General features: G+C 38.6%; 4 protein-coding genes across 4 annotated transcripts; 3 read left to right on the top strand and 1 right to left on the bottom strand.

Annotated features, from left to right (window-relative positions):
* The first annotated feature begins 938 nt into the window (after positions 1 to 938).
* LOC104821508 lies at positions 939 to 2,476 on the top strand. The gene has a single exon (XM_010552419.2). It carries the CDS (start codon positions 1,186 to 1,188, stop codon positions 2,074 to 2,076), a length of 891 nt encoding a protein of 296 aa, XP_010550721.1. The 5' UTR covers positions 939 to 1,185; the 3' UTR covers positions 2,077 to 2,476.
* Positions 2,477 to 2,730: 254 nt separating this feature from the next.
* On the top strand, positions 2,731 to 4,840 carry LOC104821507. The gene is made up of 3 exons (XM_010552418.1): positions 2,731 to 4,293; positions 4,385 to 4,539; positions 4,625 to 4,840. The coding sequence occupies exons 1-2, from the start codon at positions 3,790 to 3,792 to the stop codon at positions 4,529 to 4,531; spliced, it is 651 nt and encodes a 216-aa protein (XP_010550720.1). The 5' UTR covers positions 2,731 to 3,789; the 3' UTR covers positions 4,532 to 4,539; positions 4,625 to 4,840.
* A 4,371-nt stretch (positions 4,841 to 9,211) lies between these two features.
* LOC104821505 (nucleoside diphosphate kinase II, chloroplastic-like) lies at positions 9,212 to 10,864 on the top strand. Its single transcript, XM_010552415.1, has 6 exons — positions 9,212 to 9,345; positions 9,473 to 9,520; positions 9,656 to 9,742; positions 9,894 to 9,974; positions 10,073 to 10,289; positions 10,580 to 10,864. The coding sequence occupies exons 1-6, from the start codon at positions 9,271 to 9,273 to the stop codon at positions 10,645 to 10,647; spliced, it is 576 nt and encodes a 191-aa protein (XP_010550717.1). The 5' UTR covers positions 9,212 to 9,270; the 3' UTR covers positions 10,648 to 10,864.
* Positions 10,813 to 12,113, bottom strand: LOC104821506. Its single transcript, XM_010552416.2, has 2 exons — positions 11,900 to 12,113; positions 10,813 to 11,315 (listed from the first exon to the last, which is right to left on the bottom strand). The coding sequence occupies exons 1-2, from the start codon at positions 11,991 to 11,993 to the stop codon at positions 10,948 to 10,950; spliced, it is 462 nt and encodes a 153-aa protein (XP_010550718.1). The 5' UTR covers positions 11,994 to 12,113; the 3' UTR covers positions 10,813 to 10,947.
* Positions 12,114 to 12,504: the final 391 nt, after the last annotated feature.

Raw genomic sequence — 12,504 nt, 5'->3', positions numbered from 1 at the left:
ATATATATATATCAGAATATTTTGAAAAATTTTCTCTAAAATCAATGCAATCTCTTCTAATGTTTCCCTGTGACCAATCTACTGAAAAATTTAGCATACGTTTGTTTATTTTATGTTTTTTGCATATTTTAATATTTATACGATATAAGAATTTAATTGGATGTTTTTATAAAATTAAGTGGTCTTTAGGTATTTTTTTCTACAAAATATGTATAATATATCGTATAAATAAATGGTTTTGGTGTAAAGTAAATAAACTGTTCCCTCTTTTAGAAAGAAAAAAAATGTTCCCTCTTTTCCTCAAAAGAGGCGTCCTAACTCCATTGGAACAAAATCTTAAGACAATTTAGACATCAGATCATCTTGTCCCCCTTGAGATCTAATAAGTCACTATCACTTTAATTAAGATTCCACTGAAATTAAATTTTCAATTAGTCAATGATATTAAGAAACATCATCTTTTGCCTTTCTTCTCCGAGGTCTATATTTTTTAACCTAACTTTGGCATTTATTCATAATTGAAACAACAAAACAGTTAACAAATCTCAAATTACACAAACTTTGGAACTAATCAGTGACCATATCAAAGTTAATTAACTATATTAACTTACCCTATTAATGGTTAATCAAACAGTTTACATGCTTTACCTTTTTCACAACTGTTTTTGAATAATCTTTGTATATATCATGGAAATTAAATGAATATGGTTAAGAAGGTGTCAGTCCAAGAATCTTATTTATAGGTCTCATTTCACTTAAACCAAACTTTACGTTTACATTTGCCTAACAAGGTGTAGACCATTGCCCCAACAATAAAAGCAATTAAGGGGTTATTGAAATTTGGTTCTCTGTTGACGAGGAATTTGTAAAGGAATTTATAATTTATGTCACTAATTCGAAATTAAGTAATTGACAAAAATTTATGAGGACAAAATTTAAAAATACTGTTAACATATTTTCTTCGATTTCAAAGTTTTTTTTTTTTACCACAAGGATTTTCCCATATGTAAGCCAAACGGGCTGTTAAATCGTAAATGATCGTATTATTCCTTCCCACGTGTTAGTAATCGACACGTGTCGAGATCGCAGTGCCTCGTCTCCTATATATCCCTGAACACATGTGGAGTGTTTTCTCATGCCGATGAAAGCTTCTTCTGAACTCTTTAGAGAGAGAAAGAGAGAGAAATGGACGGCAGAGGGGGCTGTTGCATTGCCAGATACTCTGGTGCTGGACCGTACGATCTCTCCAAAGTGGATCGCGTCATGCTCCGATTCCGTCCAATCGCTCCGAAACCGGCCACCGACGGTGGCGGAGGTCGCTCGCCGGGGGACGAAAAATACAGCTGCAACGCAGAGAGCGGTGGTTCCGACGTTAGCTACAGAACAGGTAGAGGAAAGAGAAAGTCCCTGAAGGAGAATAACGGTTACACCAGGAGGTGCAACCGGAGGAAGAGATCGGAAAAATCCCGCGCGGCCACGGCTGTGACGCTGTCCCTGTTACCGGAGACGCCGGACGGGATGATATTTCCAGATCTGAAGGTATCTCCGGCAGATCAGAAGCCGCAGGGACCGTTCTGGCTGAGTTTCAGCGGCGGAAACACGGCGGTGCCGTATCCGTCGCCGTACCACACGGCAGAGATGATGCCTCAGAGGATGGTGGTTTCTTCGTGCGTGACGGTGGAGCGCGTGACGGACGCTTGGATCGACGGTTACGGAATAGGTAGGATAGACGGGGAGAGGAAGATGAATCTGGAGAGGGACACGTGTCCAGGATTCATATCGGACGGTATCGGGAGAGTGACGTGGACAAACGACGCGTACAAGAGAATGGCGAGAGAGAATATTCCGGTGGAGGGAGGTGCACCGGAGAATAACAGAGACATGAGTATGATCGTACGGTTGGTGATGAAGGAGAGGCCGATGCTAATGTACACAGCGTTCACATGCAGAGTGAGAGTGCAGTACACGTGTCAAAACCGTGAAGGCAGCCCCGTCATAGTTCCGTGCGACGTATGGAGAATGGACGGTGGTGGTTTCGCCTGGAGGCTCGACGTTAAGGCCGCTCTTAGCCTGTAACCACCGTGGAATGTACGGACCAGAACTTACGTGTTCCGTACGTATGAATTACGATAAAACCATAAGAATAGTAAGCTTGCAAACCCAATCTAATTGTTAATGTATATTAGCTCCCGATGAAATGGCTCTCTCTCTTTTCATTTTTATTTTTGGTTTGTAGCAATGCTGCCAAATGCTAATTAATCTCTAATTCAATGTATGGGAGATTTGTAAGTATCAACGCTTTGGAACTTTATATATACGTGTGTGTGTATATATATATATATATATATGTGTGTGTGTGTGTGTGTGTGTGTGTTGTAGGTGACTGGTCCAATCTGTGATTAGGTTTGGGAAAAGAAGTGTTGTACTACACATGCATCATGAATGTATATATCAATGTGTTATGGTTTAGGTACAATTCATATGTAGGTGCAGCAAAAGCTAAAGCTTGAATGTACTAACATTGTTTTGAGACGAGGGCATATGAAGCAATCTTGTACTACACATGCATCATGGCATGGCTACGACATCCAGCATGTGAGCCTGCCACACGTTAGGCGATATTACATATACCTTTAAAATAACCTGGACTTCAAGATATACCTTGAAAAATTAGGGTTTCAAAAAAAAATTGAAAAACGTTAAAAAGATAATTCTATCATTTTGAAAAACTACACGTGTAATACTCTGGAAAAAGATGCGAAAAAAAGAGAGAGAATAAGGAGTTGCCAAATAAAAAATTATTAAGTAAAAAAAAACTGTTCAGTTTCTTCTTCCTCTCTTCTTCACGATTTCTCTCTAACGGACATTCTCTAGGCGATTTTATTAGCGATTTCTTGTGCGATTTATTCTCTTCACTTCAAAATGGTTTCATCTTCATCGTTTTCGGCTTCTATTTGCGAAGATCTTCAGGTAAGGTTTTCATTATATCTCACCGAGAAAGTTAGTTTTTTTTTTGAATTTGTTATGTGTGTACTTGGGCAAATATTTACGGTAGACAAGATCTTAGTCGAATGGGTTATAGTATTCGAGTTTTATAGTTAAGAAAAATTTGGGTTTCGGTTTGAAAATCGAGTCATATGAGAGTTTTGTCTCTATCAGTTTCGTAATGGTCATACTCTCACACTGGTCGTACTCGAAGGGTGTGACACGTTTGACTAGTCAGATTAAACTAGGTACACCCGTCAATGGCCATACCAGTGAAGTCGTCACACCGTCACACTGGTCACACTGGTTTCTACCATAGTGGTCACACTCGTCACACTAGTCACACTTCAAGGGTGTAACGAGTTTGACTAGTTTTATCAAACTGGATACACGTGTCACTGGTCACACCAGTGAAGTAGTCACACCGTCACACTAGTAAAACTAGTGACGAAGTAATGTTGTCATACTAGTCACACTGGCCGCATACGAAATGGTCATACTAGTCACACTGATTGCATTTGAAAGGTGTGACCAGTTTGACGAGTTTGACTAATATGATAAAACTGGTCAAACTGGTCACACCGGTCAAACAAAACTGATAATGAGTGAATTTTGTTTTTGCAGGTTCCTTTTGTATATGACTTGAAAGACATTCATCAGGCTCCCAAGATTACAACGAAGTGTTATCCATATGAAACCATTCGATCTCTAAAAAAGGCCTTGACAAATGAAGAATTCAGATTCTTCAACAAAGAGTCACAGTTTCGTCACATCTTCCATCTTAAATGCGAAGAAACATTGAAGATGGTTCCGACATCTGTTCTCTTACACCGTGCATTGAAGTTGGAAGGAGTGGTGAAAGAGCTATGGTTTGTTCTGAACGGTGTGCCCATCAGATACTCGATCACCGAACATGCCATTATCTCCGGTCTCAATTGTGACAAGTATCCTAAAGATTGGGCAGATTTCAAGGGAAGCCAGTTTCAGATGAAAACATTTGGGCCTTCAAAGGTGACCATATCAGGGGTAATAGAAAAGTTGAATAACACTCCAATCCCAGATGTGGAAGACATAAAAATATTACCAATACTTGTTTTGCTAGGCAGAGTACTAGACCATGGCATCAAGAACACTGATGTGATTCCCACTGCCTTAGTAGACATGGTCGATAATCTGGACTTCTGTGAAGGGTTTCCATGTGGGAGATACACCTTCGGAAAAATGATCGATCAAATATGGAAGGTGTATGCAAGCAGCTCTAAACCGAAGGACAGATGGCATTGTCCGAGATTTGTGATACCTCTTATGGTAAGTTAATTTTTTATGTATAGTTTTTAATGTGATTGAGGGTTCGAGTATAGATGTTGTTTGATGTAATTGTTTGGTATGTTTTTTGCAGTTGCTTCCTTTTGAATGCGTGGAAAGCTTAGGGGGATGGTATATGGCTGAGGAAGGTGTTGATCCAACTTGTCCTAGGATGGGCAAGAAGCGCATCCAACCGGGCCTTTTTGTCACACATACAAACGTGATGAAAAAGTCGGTGTGACATCACAGGTATGTTGTATGACCAAATATGAATGGTCATATGAGTCAAACTTGTCATAATGTTCTTACTGATTACAATCACCATTTTTTTCAGGGTATTCGAAGTGTTCTTCAAATAAAGGAGGAAAAAGAACATATTCTTTTTAATCTACATGAAGATGAAAATAGTCATCCGGTGGTGCAAAGTTGGATGCAACAATTGAGGATGAGTCCGACAAGTATTTGTTTCGAGAAAATATGTTAAATATGTTAAGAACATATCGTGTGTACTTCTTCATGAACCCATGATCCTCTTTTTAATTAGTTGTATTTGAATCATGTGTACTCTCCGAACATATTTTTATCGTTTATTTCCTACGAACATCCTTTTAATCATATGTATTTTATCGGGTAAAATCTTCATACTATTGTCAGTATTCGTCAAACCGTCAAACTCGTCACACCGTCAGTACCCGTTAAACTCGTCACACCGTCAGTACCCGTCAAACTCGTCACACCGTCAGTACCCGTCAAACTCGTCACACCTTATCGATTTTCGCGAATTTGCCTACTGCAAACTGTAAATATCATCTCATTCATCAAGCATCTTACGCTGAATCTAAATCTAGCTCTCAAATTTTAAGACCTTTTTGTTTCTCACAATGCAGGTTCTCCCAAAGAAACCCTAAAGTTCTAATAGTGTTCTCCTAACACATTGGCTTAGGGTAGGAAATAGTTTTTTCCCGCATGAGTTACGGTTAACAAAAACTCGTTAAATATGTTATAATAACCCCTATACACCATACTGAACCATCAAAACTTAATTTACACCAACGATTTGTTTTCACAAAACGTCAACCCGTCAAACTCGTCGCACCGTCAGTACCCGTCAAACTCGTCACACCTTATCGATTTTCGCGAATTTGCCTACTGCAAACTGTAAACTTATCAATTATCATCCCATTCATCAAGTATCGTACGCTGAATCTAAATCTAGCTCTCAAATTTTAAGACCTTTTTGTTTCTCACAATGCATGTTCTCCCAAAGAAACCCTAAAGTTCTAATAGTGTTCTCCTAACACATTGTCTTAGGGTAGGAAATAGTTTTTTCCCGCATGAGTTACGGTTAACAAAAACTCATTAAATATGTTATAATGACCCCTATATACCACACTGAACCATCAAAACTTAATTTACACCAACGATTTATTTTCACAAACCGTCAACCCGTCAAACTCGTCACACCATCAGTACCCGTCAAACTCGTCACACCGTCATCCAAAACCCCAAACTGGTTTGACCAGTTTGACGACCAGTTTGACGAATATATTAAACGAACACAAATTCATGACAAACTATATAAAAAAAATATAAATTCATGACAAATACAAATTACACCAAAGTCTTCATCATATGATTCAAATACAAATTCATAATAAATGTATTATATAATACAAATACAAATACAAATTCATGACTCATACGTCTATGACATTGTTGACGTACTAACCGAACCTACCGAATATGATTTTCTTTTTCGAGTCTCACTGGATCCAGGAAATCGGTTATGTTTAGGCCTTCCACTCACCCGTTTTTCTTCCACTATAGGCGGTAAAACCGTCATTTATGCAACAATAACGATGGCAGATTCCAATCACAATAATCGAGAACCGGATACACAGTCTCTTGGTAAGCCATACGCCATGTATCTCGTCTATAGTATTCAGAACATAGATCGTATATCATATCGCCTTTTCCGATCATATGTGCTGATGCAATTGCATGACTTAGCTTGATAGTTGTTTTATCTTTATCTATGTCCAGCTCAGAATATAACTCTTCAACAAGAAGTTTGTATGTCAAATCAGTCGGAGGAAAAAGGAATATCACTCCTTTGGCATCTTTAACTTTTCCATCCCTTTCATATTCCCCACTCGAATTCAATGTCCACTTGCCACCAGACTTGTAATAAATAATCGTCATTCTTTCATCACTTGCATCCATTATGACTGTATAAAATAAACACAAAATGTGAGATATATGATGATCAGTTTGACGAGTATGATCAGTTTGCCGAGTATGACCAGTTTCGTCAATATGACCGGTTAGACAAGTTTGTCGATTCTGATTATTTCGAAGAGTTTGACCAGTTTGACATAGTTTAATTAATGTGACCAATTTGACTAATGTGAATCATGATAATATTGATTCAACTCAATTAAGTCTACAAAATACGATATGCTATTGATATATATGTCCCATTTTACTCATTTATACCATATGGGTCGAATATAAACATGAAAACAATAAAACCTTTTCATAAAAAAAAACCCTAAATGCCAAAAGTATATAACGGAATTTAAAGAAGAAAACTTACCTATACATGAGATCTATGCTTATTGGATGAGATTATTGGAGATTTCGCTTGTTTCTCTCAACAAATTTGGTGAGAATTCACACTGTAGAGGAGGAGCTCGAAGAGAGAGAGAGAGCGTAATACAGACGCGAAAAAACGGAAGAAAGGAGAGAGAGAGCGGAAGAGAGAGAGAGAGAGGTGGAGAGAGGAGAGAGAAATATAAAAGAAATTATTTTTATTTTATTATATTATATAAATTAATAAAGGGTATTATAGAGAAACTACATTTATAAGGTTATATTTGATGTTGTCTCTTTTTTTTTTATGAAGGGTATCATTTGAAGTCTCATGTATCATTTAAGGGTATTTTTGCAATTGGCCCCACACGTTATATATACATATGTATGTATATCATATATGTTGTGGTTGAAAAAAAAAAAAAAAGAGAGATGAATTGGGCGGTTGCATTGCATGTGACGTGGGACATAGGTGTGTCCAGTGGTTCGCATTCAAAGCTGGTACATTCCACCTCCCGCACCAACGCCTGGTCCGTCGGCCCTCTCTGTCGTAATTATTTTTTTTAGAATTAGTTATTATTTTCTGTTTTGAAAAAAATACCGATTACAATATTTGCTATTCCTTGTAAGTTGTAACTGTTACATTCATATATGGGCATGTTTGTTTCATTTTCTTCTCTTGGGTTACCAATTACTAAAAAAAAGAATTTGTTATAGCGAGAAAACCATAATATTATAGAAATCATATATATATCACAATCATAGAATCTCGAAATTGAAAAAAAAAAGAAATTAGTGCAAAACGTGTATTAGAATGGTTTGGTTTGGTTTGGTTTATTTTGGTTTAGTTTGGTAGGGTTTATTAGTGTGTTTCTTCTATTGTATTTAAAGAACATTAGGTATTTTTGGATCAATGAACAACAGAAAACGTTTCTTCTCTTTCCTCTCCATTCTGTAACTTTTGTTCTTAAGTTTCTCTACAAATATTTTTCATTTCAATGACTTTTGATGTTTTTATCAAAAGTTGATAACGTGTTAACCAGTAGAGCTAGTAATCACAACTAAGATTTGATTCTATAATTGTATAAAAAAATAGATTCTAATCGGCCGCTTATATAGTTTATTCTCACATACAACACGCACAAACAGCAAATAAACATGCATTATACAAAATAAAAACAATCATACATTAATCTCCATCAAGAAAGTTATATCAATAACGGGCTACGTAATGACTATTGGACCTCGAAATTTCATGCAGGCTTCTATAAATGGGTCAATGTTTTGTAATGGGCTATTGGGTTATGGGGAAAAAAGCCCATAATAGCGGTTAAGTGCATGTTTTACCACGAGTCCGAATCTACACACTTATAGATGGACTCTCTCCGCTAATCTCAACCGTTACGAGATCTTGCTGGAGAAAATGGATGGCTGAGATTTGATCAATGGCGTAGGCAGATCATTGAGAAAGCTCATGCACTGATCTAACGAATATTTAGAATTTCGAATCCTTGTGGTTAAGGGTGGCCATTTCGGGTTTCAGTTCGGGTTCGGTTCGATTAAATTTGGGTTTAGTTCGGTTATATTCGGGTTCGGTTATTTCGGTTATAGAAAAACTATAACCATTCAGTTTTTACATAAATTCCGGTTCAGTTCGGTTCGGTTCGGTTTTGCTAAAAAACACATTTTTTTCAAAGAAATCGTCGGTTTTTTCGGTTATTTTTTTATTCGATTCGGTTCGGTTCGGTTTCAATTTTTTCGGGTTTAAAAAAATCATAACCGTTCGGTTTTGATGTCGGACTCGATTCGAGTACGATTATGTCTTATTCGATTCGGTTCGGTTCGGTTCGGTTATTCGATTAATAACCGAAATGGTTAACACTAATTGTGGTTTTAATTTCACTTTTTAGGTCATGAAAAAAAATGTAAAATTACTTTTCTTTATAATTTGTAAAGCCTTTGTACGACGACCTCGTCGTCTTGCGAAATCATATACTTTATTTTAAGTAACTAAAATAACCATTATCTAAACGTGCGATATTCTAATACATTATTTCAATATAATTATGAATAATTATTAATGATAATTTTTTAGTCACAGTTAGAGTTGAGTAAATTATTCTAAAGATTCGATTCTATCTGATCCGTTCCGATCCGGAAAATTTAAATATTCATATATTTTGAATCTGGCAATATAAATATATTTTTTTGAAATATTTTTAAAATTATTTTTTTATATTAAAGTAGTCGTTGGTTCAGAGCACATTATCAAATATCAACCACGCGCGTTTTCTTCATTTTGTTTTTTATGATCCGAACGAGTGGAAAAGACGGTTTTACCCTTGGGGGTGATCCTGCACGTCAATATTCCACTCCCCCTTGCTTGCCATGGACAAGCGATTACGCCGTCACTTGCTCTTCCTCCCGCCGTTGGCTTTCTTCCCCACTTTCGTCGCTTCAATGGTTATATCCTCTCTCATACACTTTTCTGATGAAATCGTCTCAAGATTCTGCATTATTTCCCGCAACCTTTTCTGCCATTTCTCGAGCTTTTGATCGTTACCTTGAAGTTTTGTTTTGGATTCATCAGGAGCAGACTTACATTATGGTGAAACCCGATGGCGTACAACGAGGCCTTGTAAGTTCCCATGTCTCAGTTTCTCCCTTCTTGTTTCTTTTTAATCAGTATACTCCGTTTGATGAGGAGGGGGAGAGCTCTATATATGGAACAATGCATTTAATTGATATACACACGTTTCTTTCGGTGTCTTAGGTTGGAGAAGTCATCTCGAGGTTCGAGAGGAAAGGGTTCAAGATCACTGGTCTGAAGCTGATACAGTGTCCGAGAGAATTGGCCGAGGTCCGGAAGTGTCTAAGGTTTCATCCATGTCTAATTAGGATCATGTCCACTTACATGCTGACCAGCATTAGCTTGCTTCATTACATGATCTTGAGTAAGTACATGGGTTTGGTTTGAAATATATAAAGTCCTACCCTTTTTCAATTGCCAGGAGCATTATAGAGATCTAAAGGCCAAGCCATACTTCCCTAAACTGATTCAGTTTATCACTTCAGGCCCTGTTGTGTGTATGGTAAAATCTTTTTCTTCTTCTTTTTGACATTTTCATGCATTTGAAATTTGCTGGAAGGTAACTCTTGTTGCCGGTGATGTCTATATTTGCAAAAAAAGGCCTGGGAAGGCGTTGGTGTTGTTGCTTCAGGGTGTAAGCTGAAAGGTAGAACCAGTCATCTTCAAGCTGAACCAGGCACCATTAGAGGAGATCTTGCTGCTCAAACTCAAGGGTTGGAAATGGACTGTGATGCCGTGGACGGTTCGAGGTCGCATTCTCTTTGCAGGAACATTGTCCATGGTAGTGATAGCCCTCAAGACGCCAAGCGAGAAATCGGTGAGATTTGGGGTTAAAGGTTTTTGGTGAATATGATCAGTTTGGAATGTGCTGGATCATTCAGATCGTGTTTGGTTTTCAAAATTCAGAAAAGATTACTGGGTTTCAATTTATCATCATGAAAAACTCAATCTTGTTCCTTGCGTCGTTGACCAAGTCTTTGACCAAATATGTCTGTTCCCACTATCTTTTCAGTTCCAATGATATTGAGCATTGATAAAATGATTCTAAATTTAACAATCAATTTGGCATTTGCTGACAATTTTTTGAATTTGGTTTTTGACATGCAGCTCTGTGGTTCAAACAAGGTGAACTGTGCGAGTGGGAACAAGCTCAAGCTTCATGGCTTAGGGAATGAACCCTGAGAGGAAACTACTTTATCGTCCAATTGGACACAAAGCTGTTTATGCAATCTTTTGTCTGATTTCAATTATCAAAACTCTCCTATGTTGCTTGATTCCACTCTTTGATCATCTCCCCAATCAAAAATGTCAAATCCGATGCAATGGTGTGATGAATCGAATGAAAGAAAAACAGAGCCACATAAATTACACAATAACCTGGCATATTCGAAATCAAGCATGGCCTTAGGCAGTTCTGCACATCTACTTTTGGCTGATTTAAGGATACATACATACATCTCTTTGTTCTGGTCTGCTCAGACATCGGCAGAAACCCTCGAACACAATGCATTCTCGGTCATTGTATCCTCCTCCCGGGACATGCTTCGCGCACGAATCAGATCATTGTACCTGCAAAACATGCCAAGCACTGATGGGTTCTTGTTCTTTGGCTGTTTCGAGCTTTCCCCAGATTCCTGCCCATCTGAACCCGAATCTATAACCATTGTTTCGTGAACATGGAGTAGGGTTACATGACTATGCCGTGTGTCCGAGGAGGTTGAGGGGTCAGCCCGTTCAGCAGAATCAGGGGATGGCGCATTTTCAGCCTCTGTCTCATATGAAGTTTCCGGGCAAGGGCCAATGTTGAGTCTTGAGCCTTGTTTAAGCTTCAACAGTGTCGACTCTACAACACACGACGCACACAATTCAGTTGTGTCTCCACATGTTTCTGAACTGTTTCACATGACTTTAACTGCAATTTTCCTGGTGATTTCCCTAAATGTCCGTGGAAATACAGCTCGTGTTTGTGAAAAAAACAAGTTGAAGTGAACAAATGTTCGAACTCATGCCCTTTAAAACAAGTGAATCGAACTGAATTGGATCATTCATAGCTATGCTCAATCTCTACTTCACCATCAATGCAGACAAGCTCAAACCCAGTTCATCTTTTTTCTAGAACCCAGAATCTCTTCTATACAACGAATAAGTTCGAATCCAATATTCAGTCTACAAGGAGTATGGGCAGAAAATTTTCACAAAAACCGACGGAAGCTTTGTGGATCTAGAAAATCAGATCTGCACATATAATCGACCTTCAGCTTTTTTAGACTTTCGCTTCAATAATTTGAAGGAAGATACATATACAAAACCTAAATTCGACAAATTCCAATAAATCGAACTACAAATCGGGTGCAGAGTTTTCGAGTTTAGGGGATTTCGTCCATCGGATCGAGAACTCAAAATTCCGCGAGAGGGAGTGAGAGGTACCGTAGACGGAGAGAGGATCGTCTTTGATGATCTTCGCCGGAGATCTCTCCAGGCAGTCCGGCGACGACGGCGGTGGTCTGAACCTCCCGAACATATCTATCGATCGATGAGATGTTTCAGAGATGGATTTTGTCTTCCATCGGAGATTTAGGACACCGAAGGTGAAATTATTTTCCTTTTTTTCGGCGCCGCGAAGTGGGACGAAAGAGCGGGAATCGTGAAGAGCAATCCTCCTCAGACCATTTCCGGGTCGGGTTTAGACCACTCAAGATCCCGCCCATTATATCCTCAAGCCCGGCCCATAAAAGATCCGGCCCATTGTCTGGCCACGGGTGGCGTCGGCTTGTGGCTGTGAGGGAGGAATGCCATCGCCGGAAACGCCACTCGCCCTCACGGCGGCGGAGGCGGTCGGACAGCAAAGGGGGAGTTCCGACAGCGATTTCGTTGTCGGATGCGTTCGAAGTAACCTGTAACCTAAACGATAGCCGCATCTATAGTTCTATACAACTTGAAAGGCATGTGTATGTGTGCATATATATGTCCATGCATGATGGGCATGAGCAAATACTAAGAACATCGAGAAAAAAGGTTAATTCTTTATGAGA

The sequence above is a fragment of the Tarenaya hassleriana genome, unplaced genomic scaffold (genome assembly GCF_000463585.1).
Source record: "Tarenaya hassleriana unplaced genomic scaffold, ASM46358v1 Cleome33, whole genome shotgun sequence".
NCBI classification, from domain to species: domain Eukaryota; kingdom Viridiplantae; phylum Streptophyta; class Magnoliopsida; order Brassicales; family Cleomaceae; genus Tarenaya; species Tarenaya hassleriana.
The sequence above is the reverse complement of the archived record's forward strand: the minus strand, read 5'-3'. Positions and strand labels throughout refer to the sequence as shown.

What these genes read in the sequence shown, in the direction of transcription:
- LOC104821508 (XM_010552419.2), top strand. Translation starts at nt 1,186, where the DNA reads ATGGACGGCAGAGGGGGCTGTTGCATTGCCAGATACTCTGGTGCTGGA.
- LOC104821507 (XM_010552418.1), top strand. Translation starts at nt 3,790, where the DNA reads ATGGTTCCGACATCTGTTCTCTTACACCGTGCATTGAAGTTGGAAGGA. An exon ending in GATTTGTGATACCTCTTATG is followed by an intron (nt 4,294 to 4,384) that starts GTAAGTTAATTT and finishes TGTTTTTTGCAG; the next exon opens with TTGCTTCCTTTTGAATGCGT.
- LOC104821505 (XM_010552415.1), top strand. Translation starts at nt 9,271, where the DNA reads ATGGACAAGCGATTACGCCGTCACTTGCTCTTCCTCCCGCCGTTGGCT. An exon ending in CCACTTTCGTCGCTTCAATG is followed by an intron (nt 9,346 to 9,472) that starts GTTATATCCTCT and finishes TGGATTCATCAG; the next exon opens with GAGCAGACTTACATTATGGT. An exon ending in ATGGCGTACAACGAGGCCTT is followed by an intron (nt 9,521 to 9,655) that starts GTAAGTTCCCAT and finishes TCGGTGTCTTAG; the next exon opens with GTTGGAGAAGTCATCTCGAG.
- LOC104821506 (XM_010552416.2), bottom strand. Translation starts at nt 11,993, where the DNA reads ATGTTCGGGAGGTTCAGACCACCGCCGTCGTCGCCGGACTGCCTGGAG. An exon ending in CGATCCTCTCTCCGTCTACG is followed by an intron (nt 11,316 to 11,899) that starts GTACCTCTCACT and finishes CGTGTGTTGTAG; the next exon opens with AGTCGACACTGTTGAAGCTT.